This window comes from Bombus affinis, chromosome 4 (genome assembly GCF_024516045.1).
Source record: "Bombus affinis isolate iyBomAffi1 chromosome 4, iyBomAffi1.2, whole genome shotgun sequence".
Classification (NCBI taxonomy): Eukaryota; Metazoa; Arthropoda; class Insecta; order Hymenoptera; family Apidae; genus Bombus; species Bombus affinis.
The window spans coordinates 11,835,361-11,857,191 of record NC_066347.1 but is presented as its reverse complement, the minus strand read 5'-3'; the positions used below and the strand labels follow the sequence as shown (position 1 = coordinate 11,857,191).

The 21,831-nt window shown below is 42.4% G+C and overlaps 1 protein-coding gene across 17 annotated transcripts in view; it reads right to left on the bottom strand.

Moving 5' to 3' along the window:
• The window catches only part of LOC126915047 (uncharacterized), a 191,738-nt gene that overhangs the window by 25,747 nt on the left and 144,160 nt on the right, over positions 1-21,831 (bottom strand). For all 17 annotated transcript variants that reach the window (XR_007710003.1, XM_050719348.1, XM_050719355.1 and 14 more), the window contains 3 exons: positions 3,905-4,166; positions 2,892-3,043; positions 1,452-1,561 (listed from right to left, as the gene is read on the bottom strand). Coding sequence is in view for 16 of the 17 variants with exons in the window: in XM_050719348.1 (XP_050575305.1) it covers positions 1,452-1,561; positions 2,892-3,043; positions 3,905-4,166 (524 nt within the window). In the remaining variant the exon portion in view is untranslated. The remainder of the gene's footprint in view (positions 1-1,451; positions 1,562-2,891; positions 3,044-3,904; positions 4,167-21,831) is intronic.

Below are 21,831 nucleotides of genomic sequence, written 5' to 3'. Positions count from 1 at the left end.
GGTTGTCCTTTTCCATAATGGATATCGCTTCCCCTGGACTGTTTCGTTCCGAACACTTTCTACGCGTCGAACATGCGCTCTCCACTCCCCGGATCTGCTCGATCGGATGTTCTTCAGCCACCGATCCAATACCTGACACGAGATATCGAAAGAAAACTTTGATCCGCTGCCTTTCGTGGGAGCTATCTCTTCTCGTAGTACCAGTATCGTCGCTAACTTTACCGATACGAAGTCACTATGGCTCTCGATTGGACGCATTAGCTTCGAATCGGTTTTTTCGAAACCGATTTTCGAAACATGCGAGTTTACCACGAGTTTAGGTGGTAGTACGCTTTACCAGACCTTTGTAAGTTTCCAATCGTTCTAATTGCAAAGAATGGTTTTCGGGTACTTGCGTATCACTAAGCATCGAGGCGAATGGAACGTGTAAACGTCAGAAAAGTATAGGAAATATAACAAAGTGTCCATTCAATTTTCTCGAGCTATTGAGTATGGGTTCAAAGACAAAACAGCGCTGCTAAATCTACCAAATCTTGAAATTGGAAACGTAGAAACAATTAAGATATTATCGTCCCATCTGTAATCGAAGGAATCTAATTAACTAACTGTTCATGATCTTGAAGAAATAGCGTGCCTACCGAATCGAGGAAGTATCAGCTACAGAGTCTAGTCCTCCAAGGATCATCGATTCACGTGTCTTAACGATTTAGTCGACCAACCAAAGGCGATAACGTGACAGCCCACGGCCACGCGTAAAGTGAAACTTTAACACGAGCAGCGTATCGTGACGCTTGATAACAAGCGTTTCGTTGTAAACCGCGGCTCTACGTTCTCACATTTTACGCCTTAGCGCGTAACCTGTGTAGGTGGTGGTTCCTAAACGATCTACGATTAGCGCGCTAGAATCTACCGGAATTTATTAAGACGATAAATGTTAAACGAATTGAAATCATCGAATTTCTAAGCAAGTACGAATTGCATTTGCAACTGGTTGAGCGCCGATCATCTCGAGCGTTCCCGCCAAGTGCGATAACCCTGAGAACCGAAACGCGTTCGCGATCAATTGTATCGGCGCGGCGTAGGCGCTGCGAAATCGTCGGCTCGCCCTAGGCAACGTTTTAATTAATCCAACTAGTGGAATTTGCATGCTAGGACGATAATGCGGACTACTGCACGCTCGCGGGACAGAGCTCGAACAAACCGTATACGTGCTTGCTTGCTTGTCGCGTGACACTAATGGTGTGTACGTACGCGTGAAATATAAAGAAACGGAGTTGCAATTACGCAGTGGGAAGAGGAGAGCGGTAAACAGGAAAGGAAGGGAAGGAGAGTGTGAAAAAGCGGCTAATCAGTCGAAGCCGTGTCGTTACGTTAGATTCCTTTCTCTTTCCATGCTTCGCCATGCCAATCAACTCGAAGGTTTCGCTTGCGCCAAACTGTCTTTCACTCACCCTTTTGTGCAGCAACTCGTTGCATTCCCATACGCGTTGATTCTGCCTACCAGCCGTGCCCCCGCCGCGGTCCACCTCTCGGCCGATCGGACTCACCATTTTCCTCTCGACTACGAGCAAATGAAAGGAGTTTGCGAGCTTATTTTTACTCCGCTTGGATTTAAATCTACGAGTCTTCTATATCGTAGCTAGTAATTTTCCAATAAGGAAAATATACGGTCGAACAAGTGCTCGTGGGAATATCGACGATAAGAGAGGCTGGCTTTCCCTTTAATCGTACGAGAAAAAACATCGTTTCATATGTTTCCCGAGCTGGCCAGATAAAAACGCACAAAGCGGCGGTTAATATTCGCGATATTGACCCAGGCAAGAATTTGGTACGAGCTGAATATTGACTCGATATCGCTTAACCACTGTTCGGACTCGAGCATCGGCTATTCTCGCTAATGTTTGTTCGATAATGTATTTGCCTCGATGTTAACCACGATATTACGCTAGGTATTACAACGTATCCGACGTGCTACGCACGTGCACACGTGAAAATCATTTTCCGAAAATTTCTATCTAGCACGGTGATCATCTTCGCTTTCGCAAAAGAGCATGACGAATAATTTCTATCGTACATTTGTCATTTTTAATTCCGTCTTTATCCTTTCTGGATCTTCCACGTAGAAGATCAAATAAAATTCTTTCCCCGCCATATCTGCGAATAAAAGAAAATATAGAGAAGTGGGACGAAAGGTTAAGCTTGTTCCTCGCGGGTCGCTTATAACGGAAGTCTCTTTAATTCTCGGGACGAATGTCTCGCAGCTGGTAAGCATCGTAGAAAGTTAGCGTCTAGCCGGCCGGCCGAGCGTACCTCTGAATAATTAATCTTAACAGTACGGTAAACCTCCATCGCCAAAACCGCGTTCTTTTCGGAGAGCTTGCAAGCTTCTTGCTCGCTTTCCGATATGAATTCTTCGAAACCGCGATTCGATCGTGCGCTTGCTGCTTCTTTCGGAGTTCCAGATCGGTTTATTCCCCGTTTGGAATCGAACGACGATTGCGTCCTTTCAACAGGATTTGAATGAATTGAATTTAACGTCGAACGATATTCGTAAAGCGGAACGAATGGGGTAGGGCAAATTTATCGAAAAGCGTGAATGAAGTTGGCTAAAGTTTCGCTGGGCGTGACAACTGTTCGAGACGATTTAGAACAGATTCAACGAGTACTCGCGTTTAAACGAGTTGGAGAAATGTGCCGAGACAGTGGTAGAAACGTATACGATAGTTTAAAGAGGGATTAGTACTCGAAGGTTGAAGAATTTAATGGAAGGTACTTGGAAAATTACAAGATATCGAGTAACCGGAGAATCGGAAAAGTTGAGCGAATGAAAGAAATCTCGAAATCGAACGAATAGAATGGCGAACGCTTAACGTAAAAACGCATATTCTTACTTGGACTATGAACTCGTATATCGCTGTCGCTAGGGCTGGAAACTCGATGGTCGTTCAAGGAAACAACCCTCAAAGCCGGACTCATCAATCGTTGAGTAGCATGACCGCTGGGAGATGTTAATCTTATGTCCTTTCCGTCGTTGTTATTCAATCTGCAATTTTCAAATTGAAAATTGAATATTAAGTTATCGTTTTGTCTTATTCGTAATCTCTCATTACCGCTACATTTCTCTGATTATTAAAGTTCCTCTTTCCTTATTTCTAATTAATCTACTCGTACGTCGCGTACGATTCGCTTTAACGTCGTAAACGTCGTATCGTAACTGCGTAACGATTAATAACCGAATATACGAGAACATAATACAACAAAGATAATAACGTAGACGAAATATCAGGAATGCGACAGAAGCGAATCTTAGTATCGATTAAATTACACGCTCCTTCTACCTATAAACATTACGGTAAATAAAAAATTGGTTCACGCGTCAATTCTCGAGCCATCGAAAAATGTTTGCCGGACGAATCGGTCGGAATAGTTTTAAGAACGAACGCAGCCAGAGGAGAATTGGCTGCGCGCATCGAAAGCATGCGCTAGTTGCACGCGCATACTTCTTACTGCACCGCGTGAAACAGCCGAGAAAAATGTGTCACCGAGGAAATTCCCATACCGACTTTGTGCTTTTCGCCAAGAATCTCGACCTCGTTGATCGTGAGTAGTATTCGTGCCAGAATCTTCACGTTCGCGGAATGCTTCCCGCGAAAAAAAAAATTCTTCTACAATGCGAAGACAACGTAAGAGCGCATCTCGTCTTCCTATTTCATCTTTAAAGAGTAATCTACGTTATTTCTAAGTTTACGTCATATCGTATTAACATCAAATTTATCTATTTCTTTTTAGCACGTTTATGTCTTTGAATCCCATTGCGTAATTTTCCTCTTCGCTTTTCTTCTATCCGGTCTTTCGATTCGAACGTTTCGACGAATATATCGGAATATCGAAACATCGTACTCACATGGCAGATCCGGCTCCAATGTCGCCGCTGCTGGCGGCTCGCAATAATTGCGAGTTAGTCATATCGTTTTCCGATTGTCTGATCGATTGAGGAGTGGATTGATGAAGCGGCAAGGGTTGTCTGTGCGTGGCGTTACTCCTTGGCAGTGGAAGAGTAGAGACGGTCGCCGGTGGTTGGGTTTGCGTTCTTTGAGCTAGTTGCGAAGTGCTGACAGCTCTCGGCGGAAGTGGATCCCTTCCTATCACCGATCCAGAGCCGGAAGCTGCGAATAAAATATTGCTCGTGATAAAATGTCGACCTCTTTTTCTGGATATTTCGCGCCAAACTACATGGCAAATTTCATTTTATCCAACAAGTATAGAGATATGTACTCGTATTTGTGAATTTCGATGCAGCACGAGTCGAAAGCCACTTTATTGAAAATTAAACTAGCGCTATATAACGAACACGAAAGTGAGGAAATATTGGTAAACTCGCATAAATATAAACGTATTATATGTATATATATATATAACTAAAACCGCAATTGAAACGTTTTGAAAAGATTTTTCTCGAATAATCGTGTTTAGACGAACGATAGGTAAATCGTATGGTTTTTGATAATTTTAAGGCAACCTATACACGATATTCGTTGTCAAAGGAAATAAATAGTCGAGCAGAGTACAATAGTTAATATACAATAGCACCGCTTTCTTCGTAACGATAGCTACGGGCAAGGAACGATGTAGCCACGTACAATGACGCTTTCGATATTTACGATCGAAATGGCACGCCGCGTTCGCAGCAGCCAATCTTCTTTATTCCTTGGAAAAAGCGACGTAATCGCGAAACTTTCACTGTAAGAATTTCCTGTCCGCGCTTTACGCTCATCGCGCGTTTATTCATCAAGCTACGCTTCGTCGTGAACGTTCGTCCGTATTCAATAACTCTATAGAGTCGCAGCACGGATATTTGTAGGTTCTCGGGAATATCGATTCGCAACCAAGAGGTACTGTAATTGTACAATCACTTTTCTCAACATTTGAAAGCGTTATTTCCTCTATTAGTCGAAGCTTAAAGTTACGACTTTATTAAATTTCAAATTCTTCAACGACTTTAATACGAAAACAACGTCGAGTAATTAACGGTAGAGCGATAGACCGAGCATACTGGCTAAATGCAATTTGGCAAAGTCTAATCGCTTCACGAAGCTCGATCGGCTCTCATACGTGCTTGGAACAGTTGCACGCATCGCGAATTTTGGACCTGGCTTCGGCTTGTAGTTTCAATTATACAGTTCTAATAATTGGAGAGGCGGATGGTCGAGAGAAGATCGTGTCGATCTCTGTTTTGGCCGATTCTGTAAAGCAAACGATTCATCGTGAATGGCTACGGTGAAGCGCATCTGCGCGAGTACAATGGGCCAGCTGCGTTGACTAATCGAGAAACATGAATCGCGAAACTTGTGTTTGCGCTTCTTGATATCATTCAGGGCACAATATGTCCAAGGGACGAAGATAAGTAACTTCGGGCGTACACTGTACACGCTTTAAAAACCAGATAAAGAAAGCTAGAGTAGCATTCTACATTTCGTTTCTTTTTAGATTTCGTTTCTTGATATAAAATGATACCATATTTGAATAAGCTGATCCAGCCTTGAACTATAGATGCTACGATACGATCGATTCGAGAAGTATATTCCATTTTTTCTACGAACATTTGTGACGCACAAGTTCATCGAAACCAATGAGTAAGACCACCCAGAAAGCGAAAGAGCATCCAGAGAGAAGGCCCTTTATGTTCGAGATTCAATTAAATCAAAGTTTCTCTCCCCCCCTCTTCTTCTTCGTTTCTTTGGTTGTATTTCTGGAAACGTGAAATTATCATATTCGATGCAAAACCCCATTCGGAAGTTGATATATTCGATACCGGAGTTTCTTCGTACTTCGATGTCGATAAACCGAAAAAGATATTTTACGTTCTTAAAAATAAGTATAATCGCTAAAATTTGTAGAAATGATTAGGCTGAATGAATAGTTTCGCAAATATGCGGCATATTTTTAATTTAAAGTAGAAAATGCTAGAACGAAGAAAAAAGACACGTTGGCGTTCCGCTATCGAACCGACCGAGGTCTCGATCGAATTTGAAATTCCAAAGCGCTACGGCATGGAGAATGCGACGACAGGCCAAGTAATTGAATCCAGTTCGCTATTTTTACGAACAACGGCCGTCTGTTAACGCGAACGATGCGGAGAATTCTCCGTGAAAATACGATGGCATTCGAACAGAGAGCAGAAAAGTGGAACGCGAAATTTCCTCTCGCTATGCCGCACCGCGTCCCATCGCGCGTTTCCATCATCCAATAATCGCTGCAAGTATGCGACAAATTAATTTTTCTAACAAGCGATAGTTTGTCACGATTTATGCTAACCTCCCCATGGAGTAAATTCGAGCATGCTACTTTCATGTATAGGGTACATTTAGAGCGACCTTTCATTTAACGCGTCTGCAACCCAAATTCGTGTTACATAGCTGGTTTTATGTTACTTTGAACGAACTGTCTATTCGCACGGTAAAACGAGTATCCTGTTCGCGGCGATTAAATGATTACTTTTCAACGAACGAAAGCGAGTCGTATGAGAAAATAGCTTCGGGGAAAATGGAAGAATATAACGTTATAAATATCCGCCGTTTTCGCGATATTCGCAATAGTGCGTCAAAACATCGAATATTTTGCGTAAATTAAACATTATGACGAGTCCGTGTTTCAGCATGGAGTCGCATAGTTTCGACATTATTCGTTCTCTAACGGGTATCGACAGAGCCAAATTCTCGTCGCGGTCTCAATTGTGAGTTCACAGCTTCGATCGCCAGGCATTCGTATCTATATTAATTTTAATACTAACTTTAGTACCTTGGTAATAACGTTTATACGGATCCGATATATTAGTAAATTCATCTAAGATTTATCGTAGCAAAGTCCGGTATTTATTTCGTCGGAATTTTTATTCGGAGAAATACATAGAAGAATATTAAAGGAGCTAGAACTATATAAAACAGGTATCTCTTGCAGAGATTTCTACAGATGCTTGATTTGTCGCAAACGATCTCATAAGAATTCCTATCCTTTGTATACCGTTCGAATTTTCCCCCGAGCTCGCAACTCCTCCACTCGTTCCTAGCCATCCCTCTTTTTCCCTGGGAATCGTCTGGTTTGGGGAATCTTAGCGAGAAAGCGATCGTTCAAAGAACGTTCGGAGCACGCGACGCCGAAATTCCGGAGCGTCGCACAACATGCGGAACGCGCGCGAACAGGAGTCGGCCGCGAGTATCGGAGGACGTAATTGAATCTCACGGTGGCGGGTTGTTGGCGGCGACGCGCGGCCATAATGAGCGACCTGATGTTTCGCGGACATGGGAACGGCATAGAACGAAATAGAACGGAACCATCGGCCGCCTGAGGGGAATTACCGCAGGAACCGCCTCGTTTCGGAACGGGCCGAGCCAGACACACCGGAAGGGACAATTTATCGTGCGCAGCTAACTCAGCCTGTGAAACCGGGCCATCCGTGCGTATACGCTTATGTAAGGAGCAAGAGTGTCATTCGTTCGTCCCATACGATATACGTACGCGATCGTCTCGTATCTCGATCCGTTTTTTCTCGCCATCGTGTTTGTAGTTTGTCCTGTAGATGGAAAGAATGAGCACGAAAAATACTGCAAACAAACCATCCCCGCAAACGGATATCGGAAATCGGTCTAGTCTTAGAATAGAAATTGTCCCGAAGAATAAAGCTTTTAACCGATCATCGTGTTAAACGAATATCCTTTTGCGAGTAAAAAGGTTCTATCGTACTCCGCGTAACTTATTTAGAGGTAGGAAGTGGGACAAACAAGAAACAGAAATAAATTTTCAGCAGGACAAAGGAGGACGCAGACGAATCAAGAACTTCCCTATGACTACGCCGAAGATGCGCTTCAAAAATTCAATTTTTTTATTCCTGCTAAAAAATCGTACTAATCCACTTCAGACGGCGTTCGAAAGGAAAACTTTTCTCTCGTTTTGTAAGTAACGAGAAAAGAGATCGTGCAAAAGACGAACAACGTAAGTCGAAAAATGTACACACGTAGAGTTTTGGCGACAAAGCTGTTAAATCATCGGCGCATATGAAACGGCGTCGATGCGCCGTGACATTTTCTATTTTCCGTAAGCGCCACTAAAAGGAAATTGTCCGCGCCGCAGGACCAGATGCATCGAAACGGAATACATTAAATAGCAGAGCTACTAGGGAACGATTCCACGACGTTTGTTCGCGACGGAATGCGTGACGATGCATTAGCGACGACTACGATTTACCATGCTCCCTGCTCCAAACGATTCCCCTGTTTTTTCCTTTTCTTTGTTTTTTCAGTTTCGACGCATTCCTCGCGTCCATTGGTAGTTTCGACACACGCTGATTCTTCGTTTCGATTTTTTCAGTAAGCTACTGGACGTTGATTGGCCGATCGATCAGGTTTGACTTTGAACGCGTCTTTCGTATCTCATTACGTATTATATCTAGGAAATCTTGGATGGTTCGGTGATTTATAGAAAGAGTACTTTGCCTTCGGAAGATCGTTCTGTACGTTTCAAGGTGAAGGAAGTTGAGAGAGGCGAGAAAACGCGACAGCGATATTAGCGCTCTCAAAACGTGCGAGCAAATTAAATTTCATTCTCAAGAATGATAGCAAAATTAGAATAATTAATCGGAAAAAGTTACTTTTTAAAACATTTCATTCTGTAGGTATAGTTCTTGTCTCTCGCAAAAAGGCTCGCACTAAAACGTTAAAGGCTGTTTTTGGAGTAAACTTAAAATAAAGTTACAAGAAAATTAGAGAAATTAAAACGTTTAATTAAACACGAACGTGTTAAGAACGGCGTGAACATGGACACAGCCATTCCATCCGCACTTTTTTCAATTAAACGGGTGAAACGTCTCTGTGAAACATATACCTATAACAAACAAGCGGCTCGATGGGAAAAATAAAATAAACCCGGATAAAATGTAATCTTCGTCTGGATTACTTTTTATATTGGCTCGCTATTGATTAAACGGCACGTGTATTTTCCGATTTACCCAGCGCATATTTCCGTATCGCTATTCTGCTATGATATTCCTAGATTGCTTCACGTTCAATTTTCGTCGTTCCGTACCACGCTTCATTAACGCAATACATCCTCCTCCGTTAATGCCTTCGTTAACCGCCTTATCCGTTAATTCCCATTTCTATGTATAGGGGAACATTCGTAACGAGTATTCCAGACTTTGATCGAAAAGGAAATGCTAAATACACTTTGTGTAATTTATGAACATATACCGTTTCTGTTAGATTTATATATATTAGTTACCGTTAAAATTACATCTTCGTATCTGCTAAGATCATTTTGATCCTAAGTAAGCTAAATGAGTTCAGTAGAACTCCACCGAGAAATCAATATCACGATCCGAAATAAAAATCGTAGTTGTGAGCAAACGAGGAAGCAGTAATCATGGTGGCATAACAAAAAGTTTGACGGTTCACGGATTATGCTTCTCGCAAATTGCACGTGTGTACCACGACGGAGCTCAAGACGGTTGAAAAAATATGTGCGGTGCATTTACGAGCAGGAAGAACCGATTGCATCAAAGATTTACGTCGATCGCAGCTGTCGCGTCTGGAATTTGGTCGAAATATCGAAACAGTGACATTGCATCGTGGATATCCGCGATTTGCATGGATTTATCTAAGGTGGTTATTCACGGATATATATAAAAAAAAAAAAAAAACAGATCTTTTCTATCGTTTCTACGTTCGTAAATGTAAACCGCGACTGTTTGCTCCAAATTACCTGATTTCGATGATCGCGCAGTTACTCCAATGTTTTCGTAACGTCGTAACTCGTTATTCGTTTATTTTTTAATGTTTCAGCGATTTAGTTAAAGAATATCAGGTACTCGATAAAAGCGATTCTTCCGTTTTGTTAACTCTTTTTAATATTACGCTCTGTGTTTAACTTATTTTTACGAATATATACTATCTTTCTTATCCGCTACGTAGTACTTATAAAATCTCCTTTCCTTTTTAAAGCAGACGTGTAACTGCTTTGCATATCGTACGTCGTAACAAGAAATCAATGCATCGATTCGGACAATTTCATCGTACGCGACTAATTACTGCACTCTTATAAAACCGAATGCAACGACAGATCCGGAATTCGCTCTTCATACCGATCGGATGAATTCCTCCGACCGAGGCATAAATATGCAGCTTGGTGAAACGTCAGCGCGCCAGTTTCCCGTCCAATTACGTTTGGTGCTGAATATTAATTGAGAAAGGATCAATTAATCCCCTTGCTATTCTATATGAAACCTTCGTCGATGTTGCCGTACGTTAAATTCAATTTTATTTTTGCCCGATCATGACGTGAAATATATTCGAAAATCTAGTCATTCGCGACAGAAATATTTTTAACAACGTCGCCAAGTATTCCAGCGAGTGAAAATATCTCTGAGGAGAAGCGAATTGCAGATATTTTACAGCAACATCATTTTTATGTAAATAAATCGAGCAGGGATGTTTAGAGATTACTTTCACCGATAGCTTGTACGCATACCACGAGTAATCGATGATTTAACGCGAGTAACGCGAGTCATACATGATAGAATGAAAATTATTGGAATGGATAATGTTCGTCAAGCTATAAAGCGTGTCACGCCTGCAAAGAGTTTCGACTGTCCTCACCTGTACCACCACTGATTCATCATTCGACAAAATATATTCGATTAAACGCATCGAAATGTCAACAGTTGGAAATAAAACGTTATTTAAAAACGTTTCGACAATTTTTACAATTTTTCCAGCATTTTTACAATCGATATTGAAACGCGTTGTTGCTCGTACTAATCGATGCTTTCGATAAACCTCGATGCGCCCGAGATTGGCAACTCTATTATAAGTTAGTCTATCGATATGCAATCGGAAATCGTCAAATATTCTCGAGACGGAACTAGAATGAAGTAACGGCGCGACGTCGTTTCTACGACACCTTGATCTTTTCTGCCTCGGTGCCAAGTGGAACGTCTATATTTATCTGGTACGCGAGCACGCACGCGCCATTGCTACGCGGTAATGGACAATGTTGGTGGATTAAATAAACCATCGGATTAAATAGCACTGGGGCATTTCGTCTCTTCGTGGCACGAGGAGGGTCTGGTAAATGGGTCGACCGTGGACGTTCGATCTTGTAAGAAAAGGAACGGCGGATGTGGCGGCACCGTATCGTCGAGCATTTTTCTCTCGGTCAACAGCCATCCATTTTATATTTAGAACGTCCGGTCGCGACGCTAAATTTTCGTTACACCACCGGTTGTTTTGTCTGAAATTCGCGTGACGTAAGTGCATTACTCTCTCGCACCCGTCAGCCATTCCTGCGACCACTTCGCGCGCGTTAACTCGATAATATTTCGTCTCTGCTACCTTGTCGCCGTCGCTGCTTGACATATCGCTCGCTGGACGACTGATCGATGAAAATTAAAACGGGACGCCGATTTACCGTATCGTTATTTTTGTGTCAGGCATTTTCTTTTTGCCGTTCCGCCGAATTATTTTCATCTCGGTCTCTCCTAGCCTTTTTTGACTCGGTACCATCTTTTTAAAAGTATATTTTCTTACTATAGGGTACTTGTGACAGTGTAATTCACCGACGTGGAAACTCGATGGTGCAGATACCTGTCACCTATCTGTGATTTACGAACACGTCTGGATTCGAAATATGCGAGTCGTAAGCCACTGGTAGATCACGTCGATTTTTATATTTTAAGATCTAGTCTTGTACGATCGCTGGGGAACGCATTTATTTATCGATTCAACGAAGAATATCGTTGTAGGTGTTATACATGCGAGTAAAAGTAACCAAGTACGAGTAGTTTCACTGTAACGTTATTACATACTTCCTGACAATTTCTCGTTATTTATACCATGAGAAAGAATCAACGAGGAACTCTTATCTCGAACGTGGATCTATTTGTCGATAATGCATGCGTGTAATACTCGAGTGTCGTTCATACAGCGTAAATATACCTGCAGATACGTAAACCTTTTATGATCTTTATATCAAAGGCAGACACGCTATATTACTCGCAAGTGAAACATAATTCCGCGAAGAAAAATGGAGAAAAAAAGTTTCTTTGGCAATATATCTTTTCTTTTTTCATTAGAAGTTTCCACTTTGTCGTGCTCCTGTTACGTTATAATCCTGCTAGATTTATGCGCGCAAAATTTCACTTTGTTGCACTACATCGCACCATCGCCATCTCCCGAACGCCAGTGAGAAACGCGGTTTACTTTGTCTCAAAGCGAGCAAACGTCTAATTTCACAAATAGGATTTTCACCAACAGCGAGAAGGGTATATACGATGTAAAGGAGGATGTAAGGGTTGTTCACCCCACGATTCGGGCCGTCGTACGTCCTAGGGCTTACGGTGGTTGTCACGATGCCGGAAGTGGCGCCGAGCAGACACGTCAAGGGGGAATCAGAATCGTTATTGGGAAAACTATCACGGGGATTTGTCCCTCGCGCCATCAAAATTCTATCTTCCGAGATATTTTTCGCGTTTCCGAGGCCATCGCCACTCTCCTTAACTTTGCTTTACGATGCTCGATATCTCGATGTTACGGTAGTTAGAAATTTGTATTAATTTGGAGAACCTTGCGAGTACATCGATCCGTTACGATAGTCAGGTAGAGAGTATCGGCAGAGATCTGTTCCTTTATCGCGAAACTAGCTCGGACAACTTAGACGCTACTAGATATCGGTTCTCGCAGTCAACCATTCGGTAATAAACGTAGTTCATCCACGAAATTTCTCAATTCATCATCCGTTAATTTCGCGCAACTTTTGCTGTAGTTTAGCTACGTGGGAACCTATTAGTGCGCAAGTTTCGATCCGTCTCCTCTGTGCTAAATATCGTTCACGCGTAAAATCAAAGTCGCATAAAACAGCGTACAATTGCATCAGAGAATTTCTAATAATTTTTTCGTTTCGCAGAACGAAAACACGGCTCACGAATGATCCCTCTGCCCTGGCTATCGAACGTACCGCAAGCACGTAGTTTCAAGTGTCCGTTCTCTAGAAAATGCGAAACAATTTATAGCGCAACGGTCGAGTCGGAAAGATCAGAAAGATAAATCGTCGTGGAAGGACCGGCTAGCGAAAAGAGAGGGAGGGGTTGCGAGGGGGAGGAAGGGAAAAACAGAAATTGATCGAGGTAGTTCGAACAGACCGGGGAGCAGAAACGCACTTCCATGATCATTTGTATCGTTGCTCGACCTGTTGCCGCGCAACGACCGACCAAGCTGTTGATTTTTCTTTTTCTGCGACGCTGCTATACTCTACGCTCTATGTTCTATACCGTTCTTTTGTTCTCTATCTACCTTGTACGCGAACTTTTTATCGCTAGTGGATTGCAAAAAGATCGGAGCCGCGGTTGCGGCCACCCGTAATAAATATTTTACGTCCTCGCCCGGGTTTTACTGCGTCGGGATATCCTGAATGCGGCAAACCACCCGGGATTTCGAACTTCCAGCTTTTGCCGTGCGACGCAGACCGCCGTGTGTTCCTTCCGAAGAATGGACACGTATAATCGTTGATCGTTTCGATCGATCTTTTTCCTTCGTGCGTGCTTTTGTTCGCTCGAGTAATACCAGATACATAGATTCGTTCGCTTGTAACGAAAACCGTGTTTCAGCTCGTGTTGATCTTTCTTCGTCTTTCGCTCTTGGTTTCATGCGCGTTCCTTTCTTTTCTTTTAGTCGCCAAATTTTACATGCCGTGTATTCCCTCTTAAATCGACGGCCTTGTCCGGATTATATCATCTCGACGAAGAAAGATTCGATCGGACGAAAGCTTCGGTTTTAGTTTTTAATTTTCTAACGTTAGAAATATACGCGACTTCTAGAATCTCATCTTCTCAACTAAACATTGAACTTTCTAGTTGACGCATTTTTGCAAGTTAGTTATAGCGAACTACGATGTAGCGTGAACAATAGCAAGATGCGTGTCACGCAGTATCACGTTACCTTTTGCTAACATTTAAGTTTAGAATTCAGGTTTTCGCAGACGTAAATAACCATCTCTGTCCTTTGCAATTGCTAGCCTTCGTAAATCCTGAAAATTATCCGAAACGTACGCGTTAATGTCGTTTTGTACGTCACGCACGAAGATAATGGTAAATATATGGCTTAAAACGAAGGACTATGAAAAATCTAATTCCTCTTTAAGAGACGCTGATGTCGTTACTTGGGAATGCCTCGATCAACAGATCGGAATTTCGTAACAGGCCCTGGTATTACCGTATCGCGACAAATCACGCGATTCAGGCTTTTCTGATCCCTAGAAACTCGACCGTTACGTGCACAGTAGTCGGCTCGTTAAGTCGATCGTTAGCGGATTCGGTTGAGTAGTAAAATTCCTTGGAACTTCAAGGAGACCAGACGCTATGGGTTCGGCGCGATAAAATATCATATCGCATTGACAACGTGCCTGAGCGTGGATGCATATTAACGTTGTAAATATATTTAGAATATACACGTAACGAATATTTTGCACGATTTCAGACGCGAAAAATATATTTCCACCACCATGGAATAACATGGAATACTTTCTCCGTACAGATATAAAATGCGTACAGTAGAACAATTACGGATGGTGATTTAGCGATTAAAAGAAGTAGCGAAAATTCTCAAATTTTTCAATTCGTACCTGAAACTATCGAATCGGAATAAAAGGACAAACGGAAAAAGACCTACATACGTGCGGAGAATTTCCGCAATAGAAATAAAATCTGGCAATTCCGGTCTCTGGAATATCCTGATTCATCGTCCGCCATAAATTCGCGAGCGCTTGATACAAAGCGTATCGCGGTATCCAGTAGCTGGCGATCTCGCTAATAAATCGAGCATGGCTCAACAATAGCTGTTATCCTTCGAACAAGTTGTTCGATCCGAGAGTATTTTATTTGTCGCGCGGACATTTTCTCTGGCGACTGTTCGCGCCGATTCCCGTCTCAGCGTGATCGCGGTAGCGAGCAACGAGTATGCCTGCGGCAAGAGTATCGACTCGATGCCAACTAACGGGATCTGTAGTGATCAAGTGGGTCAGACGAGTCGATACTGTCTCTTTGTCCCGTCGATTAGTTATCGCGTCAGGGCGTTCGAAACGCTTCTTTCCTCCGCGCGGATTTTTAAGCTAACGGATTATTTGGTTGTTTTAATATTTCACGAACGTTAACGGAAATTATATTGGCTATAACAATTGGTATGGAACGAGCCTTTCTTTTTTCTTCTATCCTTTTTCGATATTTCATTTTTCAGGTTTTATTCACTACGTAGATTATAGCTGATCGAAGGGAATTGGCGCATGGGTGAACTGGAAATTCGCTTTGACGAGGGTTACGTTTTGAAACGGTCGTGATAGGTAATTGGGAAGATAGATAGTTATGGAGTTGATCTATAAGATCTATAGATCTGTAGATGTAAGTTCGGGTCAGGGTAAGCTTCGTACTTAAGAAAACCTGTTCAGGTTCGTAGAAACGCGGCTAAAAATTTTGTCGAACACCGCAAAAGAATCGGAAGATGAAAGCTCTATCGATCAAGTGTCGCGTGATTTCGATTTGCCGTGAATCAATAGTAACTTTATGAGCGTACATTCTCGCACACTCTCGACCTTTACTACGGAAACAAGATCGCGGCAAGAAATGGCCACAGAAGCCTGTTCAATGTGTTCGAACGGCAAACGAGCGTAAGAGGGAAACCTTGTCTTCGTCTGAAAATTTACTCGATTTACTCCATCTTCGCCTGACTGAATCAACCTGTCACCCTGTGTATGTAGCGTTGTGTACGTGCATTTACCTCTGATCTGTCCGAGAAGCTGAAGAATTTGCGATGAAGAGTCTTGTTACTCCGGTTAATTACAATTCCGAACAAAGAACAACTGTAGTGTATAATGTATTTTACAAAAAAATGATGATATATTATACATTATTATATTATATTTATATATCACGAAGACATGTCACGTAATTTAGTCGTTACTCGTAAATATTAAAATTTTCAGCTACCGCGAATAGCATTTTGCCAGCTGGTTTATGCTTCTTCGCGTAGTGTATTCACGCTTCGATTTCATCTTTAATACACGATCGTGGTTTCTGCGGCCGTACCGCCGTAACTGCTCGTTGAAATTAATTGATACGTCGATTACGTGCGTTTGCGGTGACGCTGATCCTCCGTACTATGAATTCGCACGGAAGTGTTTCAGCCTTTACCGATCGTGTCGTAATAAAAACCGTATCGTATCAATCGTTAACGCGCGGCACGATATTTGATAACGATATTTGACATTATCGATATAGCGAAGCGACGTAAATTTGGATTAAGCTATCGAGAAATATAGAAGCTGATTTTTTAGAAATTAATTTGTCCGTATATGCGACTGAGGATGATGGAACGGAAAGCAGTCGATCGTCATTGCGTACCCGTTTAGAAAAGAAAAGAAACTGGCGATGACCTGGATAAACAGATGATTAAACTATTTGAACTATTCTAACGAACGAACGATCTAATTGATGAACACTTGAACCAATCTCTCTACGCGGAATCAAGATGATCGGCCTGTACATCCCTGTAAACGCCAATGCATCCGTTACAGATCCAGTTGTCGTCGGAGAAAAGCAATTCCACTCGCGAGCAGCGAGTCGAAATCCACACTCGGCCGGTGATGGCGTTCGTCTCGTTTTTGCGAGGACGACTCGCAGGACTCGATCGCCCGCTCTCTTTTTCCCCTGTCACCGATTCCTCGTTCGTTTCACCGTTCTCCTCGTCTTTCTGCAAACGACAGGTGCTCCGTTCATCGGGCAAGAACCAGCTCGTTTTTAATACCTCTCGACTGATCTTTTCCCCTCGCCATCGACTGACTCAAACACGAAACAAACACCTCGTTCTATGGAAACGAGAGTTCATATTATTTACCGATTAAGACGATCCTTTCTTTACACACACATTGCGATCGGATGCCGCTGACAAGGTTTCAATCGCGAAATTACCGTTATCCATGGTTACTGATACTGTACACATTGATTTTCGGAAAGTATCTCGCGTTTGCAGTTTGGACGCATTCGGTACCCATTAAGAAATTATCTTCGATGGGCTCTGGAGATCCATCGTTATCGCGGATAGCGGACTATCTTGCCGGTGACGAACGACATATTCGAATTGACGATCTGTATTCAACGCTTATATTCATTATTTATACTTTTTATCAATGATCTTCCATGCGTTCTGAAATACCGTCGATCTCTATCACTTGTAAGTGATTTTAAAACTGTTAAGACAATTTTATGCATCCAGAGTTGCTTTGAAGTTCAACTTGATCTCTGGAACGAGATAACAAATGTTACTACGATGTTTGATTGTGGTCTGGATGGTATTCCCCTGTCTCTAATGTGATTTAAGTGGCCGTTTTACGTCTCTGCTAGACTTCTCGCCTCATTTTCGACACATCGAAAGAGAGTCACATAAGACGCTAGATTTTATCAAACGATGCGCCGTGGAATTTGGCAACGTCCACTCGTTAAACCGCTTTAGGCCGCGTTAGAATACGCTTCGGTAATGCGGTCACTGGATCAGGTGACGTACAGACAATTACTGGAGACAGTGCAACGCAAGTTTCTCAAATTTACCGCTTCCAAGTAGAGACGCGGAATGGATATTACGGACCGCAGCTACACACCGATCTTGTGTAGCTTGAACCTTAAATCTTTTGATTCTCGTAGGACAACGGCGGACTCGATCTTTTTCTTTAAAATGATTAATGCCTTCGTACATTACCGACAATTCTTGGCGTTCATTAACTCGTAAGCATTTAAGATCGTTTAGGTAGGTTTGTGCGAGCTGTCTTAGGTATAATTTACAAGCATGCCACCTCCGACCCCGTTAACCGGATCTATGTCAGGGCTAACAGTTTCTTACATTGTTAGATTTTTCTACCGGATTTGCAAATACTTTTAAGGTTTCCGTACTCAAGCTTTTGTAAATCGTATCGATCTTACCAGCTGTCTAACTTCACGCTCTTCAACTTCCGTACGCTAATCGGTGTCGCAAACGGGTATACCAATATATAATAATAATAATAATAAAAAAGAAGACCTCTCTTATCCCGAGGTGTCCGAAAACGTGGCTTTCAATATACGATGATAGGACAACAGGCCTATTAGTCGCCGTGAGATCATAAATTACTGCGAGAAAGTTTTGTCTCGACACTGGGAAAGTGTTAACCAGTTGTTCCTCGCTTTACGCGTATTCTGTATACGATACTTTGTTTACCAAAGAGATAGTCATTCGTGGCATTCGAAATTCCTTGGAAACAATCGCAACTACAAACTTTCTACGTTTTTAGCTTTCTACGTTAAGCGATCGTCACGACGGTCGACGTGAATTATCGAGAATATTTGTCACGATCGATAAAATCAATTACGATTCGACGTCTGACGATTCGAAGATACTACTAGAGCATCGCGTTTTTAAAAGAACAGTGATGCGAAGTGCGTTAGAATGCAGGACGCGATTCAGGATCCAGGCTACGGTGTCGAAAAATCAGAAACGACGTTACGATCCGTAAGGATTATGTAATGAACGGTGGTGGGCAAGCGAGCGAGTACCACGAGCCGAATAACGGTACACGCAGGGCAACGTGGTTCTACATCATGCAGCTTACGAGCATGTAAAATCACGTTTCTTAACGGTTCATAAGCCGAATTCGTGTTCTCCAGTGTTTTAACCGTCGCGACGCCTGGTTTTCTTCGAGCTTTTCGTACGAATTCGTCGCTCGTGAAAATTATTCGTTTCGACGAATACGAACGATTGTTTTCTACCTGACATAATTATCGGCACGGGAAACAGCTCGTTTCTTCGATTAATCAATCGTACAAGAACGAACGAGTCGTGCGCCTTTGTCTTCTATGAAAATTAATTTAACCGCGAACTTGATACCACGCAAATCTGAATTTAAAGTTGGTTTTCTCTTGCAGAAAAGAAGTTCTGTCGGAAATAGAAAAATAATTCCATTTAACTGAAATAATATGGGACATTTGCGAGAACGATGATACGGAGATATTACATTTTCAGCGTTTGACAAGCAGCAATTGATAAGCAAGTAGTAATCAAATATAATTACACTTTACGAGCTATTTGATTCGATATAACGAGATTATCGATAATAATCAAGTTTGTAGTTTTAAAGCTAGTTTATAATAATTTACACATCGAGCAGTTAACTTAATTATGACTAAATTACGAAAAGAACCTACCAAATTTATCAGCGACCAACGAGGCAGTAAAAGATCGCGCCACGGTCAGCTGTTGATAAAAAAAAAAAAAAAAAAAAATAGAAGATTATGAAAGTTTCATGACTAACGGTCATTAGAACGTAGGTGTTAATCCGTTATGCTCGACCTATGTATATTTACGTGCGATTAGTCTCAATTTTCGTGCAACGTTTAGCATTGCATCGTTGTCGAACGATATAAAAAATATTCGCCCGTACGTTTCTGCCCGACTCAGCATTCACGGCACAGAACGTCGACGATGAACAAAATCATCGAAAGTGCTACGACGAAAATAACGGTACTCAAAATAAAGAGACAGAGAAACGGTTGTGCATCATTGACGGGACGGTGCTGGAAATCCGATAAACGAGCATCGCGCCATGGCCTCGGGTGATTCCGGAACGTATGGATCGCCAGTCTGACTTGGATCGTTGCTCGTCCCAGTGAGACCGGCTCCGAGCAACAGTCATTTTGGCGGCATGCCCGCGTACGACCAATCCTTCCCTGCCTGATCAATCGAAAATAGTCCAACTGCGACGACCATGCGAGTCGTTCTGTTTTTTCGCGATCCATTAACCCGTTGCTTCGGGCTGTGAATCGGCCTTTCTTTTTTCGCATAACGGGGAATCTTCTTGAACGGATCGTTTCCAACTCCGGGGAAAATTAGTCTTCTACCGGCATTGAAGTTTGATCGGAAAATTTCCACCACGTCACTATGACGTGGGCTGAAGTAACTTATATAGGAAAGGTGATTTTAGTAGGTACGTTCTAATAGAAGATCGTCGAGGGAGCACTTACGATACGAAGCTGGAATTCACATTCAGTGTTCGTTTCAAGATGTATTTTCTCTTGAATTTTTACACCCACGTATTTTCATATGCCAAGCAGAACGGTGATCTTTGAATAACACCCCTAGAAGAGATACGAAGCGAGCGAATTTAAAATTCATCTGTGAAACGGGAACAAGTTTCGAGTATCGAAACCAGTAGATAGAAAAGGACTTTGAACCTGGTCTTCGAAAACGTATCTTGCGATAAGACTAATGCAAATGAATTTGAAATTCCGATGCTTCCTGCACGTGTGAAGGAGGTTCGAACTGTTATCCGTTAACCTGTTTTCCAAGTTATTATTCCGTAGTTCGAAACATGTAATCGAATTTACGACTGGGTCGTAATCCCTTGCCGCGATGCGTCACCGTACGTATACCTATCTTGTTGTACGAGTTCTTTCAAGTTAATTTGTTTTCACCCGTATCGAGCGTGAACGGGAATAACGGGGAAACGGGATAAGAGGGAAGGAAGCGTGTCACGAGTGTGTAACGATTCACGAGAATTAATTTTCCGACGCTTCATCTTCGTATCCTTGGAGAAGTTGCGCACCAATAAGATAACAATTTTTCGATAAAAACGATAAACCACGTACATATACACATCGCATATCGTTAGATATGTGTAAAATCGTAGTATACATACTGTACTTTCCGGACCAGCAGCTACCGCAAATCAGACCGACTTTTCCACCCATCTTCCTTCGAGTCCACGCTTGGTTGGCGACACTCCGGCACGCATTCAAGACGAAAAAGGTCGCGTTCGATCGCGTCGTCACGGATTCCAGTGCACAGTACGCCGAGTACGCGATACGTGGCCACGCGCGTGTCATGAGTTCGTCACGCGATTTCTCCGCGATCTTCTTCGTTCCGTCTTCCTCGTTCTTTCTCGTCGGGGAAGCACATGGGTCTGTTTGCACGGGAAAACACGGTCCATCTACCGCCAAACAGTCTTAACGAGCTTCGATCGGAGAAGCCTCGAAAATTCGTCCTTTCCTTTGTTTCACTTCTCACGATTCACACCGCTCGTTCTATCGTAGATGTCGATCGATCGCGAAAATCGACCGTCGTTCGTTTCCAATTTTAGATGATTGATTATCGAGGCCTTGGACAAGTACGTAATCGTATTAATACAGTATCTAACTCGTGAAAATACTATCAAGTACTACGAAAGTTCTAGTAATCTTTTGCTTGAAATGTTGGTAAAGGAACGTGACGTTTCTTTAGACGTTGGAAGATATACGCATATTGCGAATCCGCTCGACACTAATTTTCGGTCGATTTACGTTATTTCTGTTTGGAAGAACGACGCGAGGAATAACGCTCGAAAGATTACAGCGTGCAGCTAGCTAAAAGGAAAATCTCTCGATTAAGTTTCGCCGTTGTAACTCGATTTTGTAGTAAAACCGGCGGCGAGCCGCTAATCTCCCAACGACAAGGGGATAGAAGATTCGAGGAAGAAACAGTAGGTAAATTTTGGCCGGGCCGAAGATATCTTCAACAACTTTCGAAAGAAGAACAACGATATATTCTCGAAAGAAATTTCGTTCGCCAGAGTATCTCGATAATTTTCCGCTTGTAAAATATTTGCGTAACCAGCGAGGTATCGCTGCAGGAAGTAAGGAAACTCGCGAAGGCGAATAAATCGTCCGAATGTTCAAGTTTTCCGTTTCCTTTCCAAAAGTATTTGTACCATCGATCTGCGTGGCCTTTTCTTCGCCAA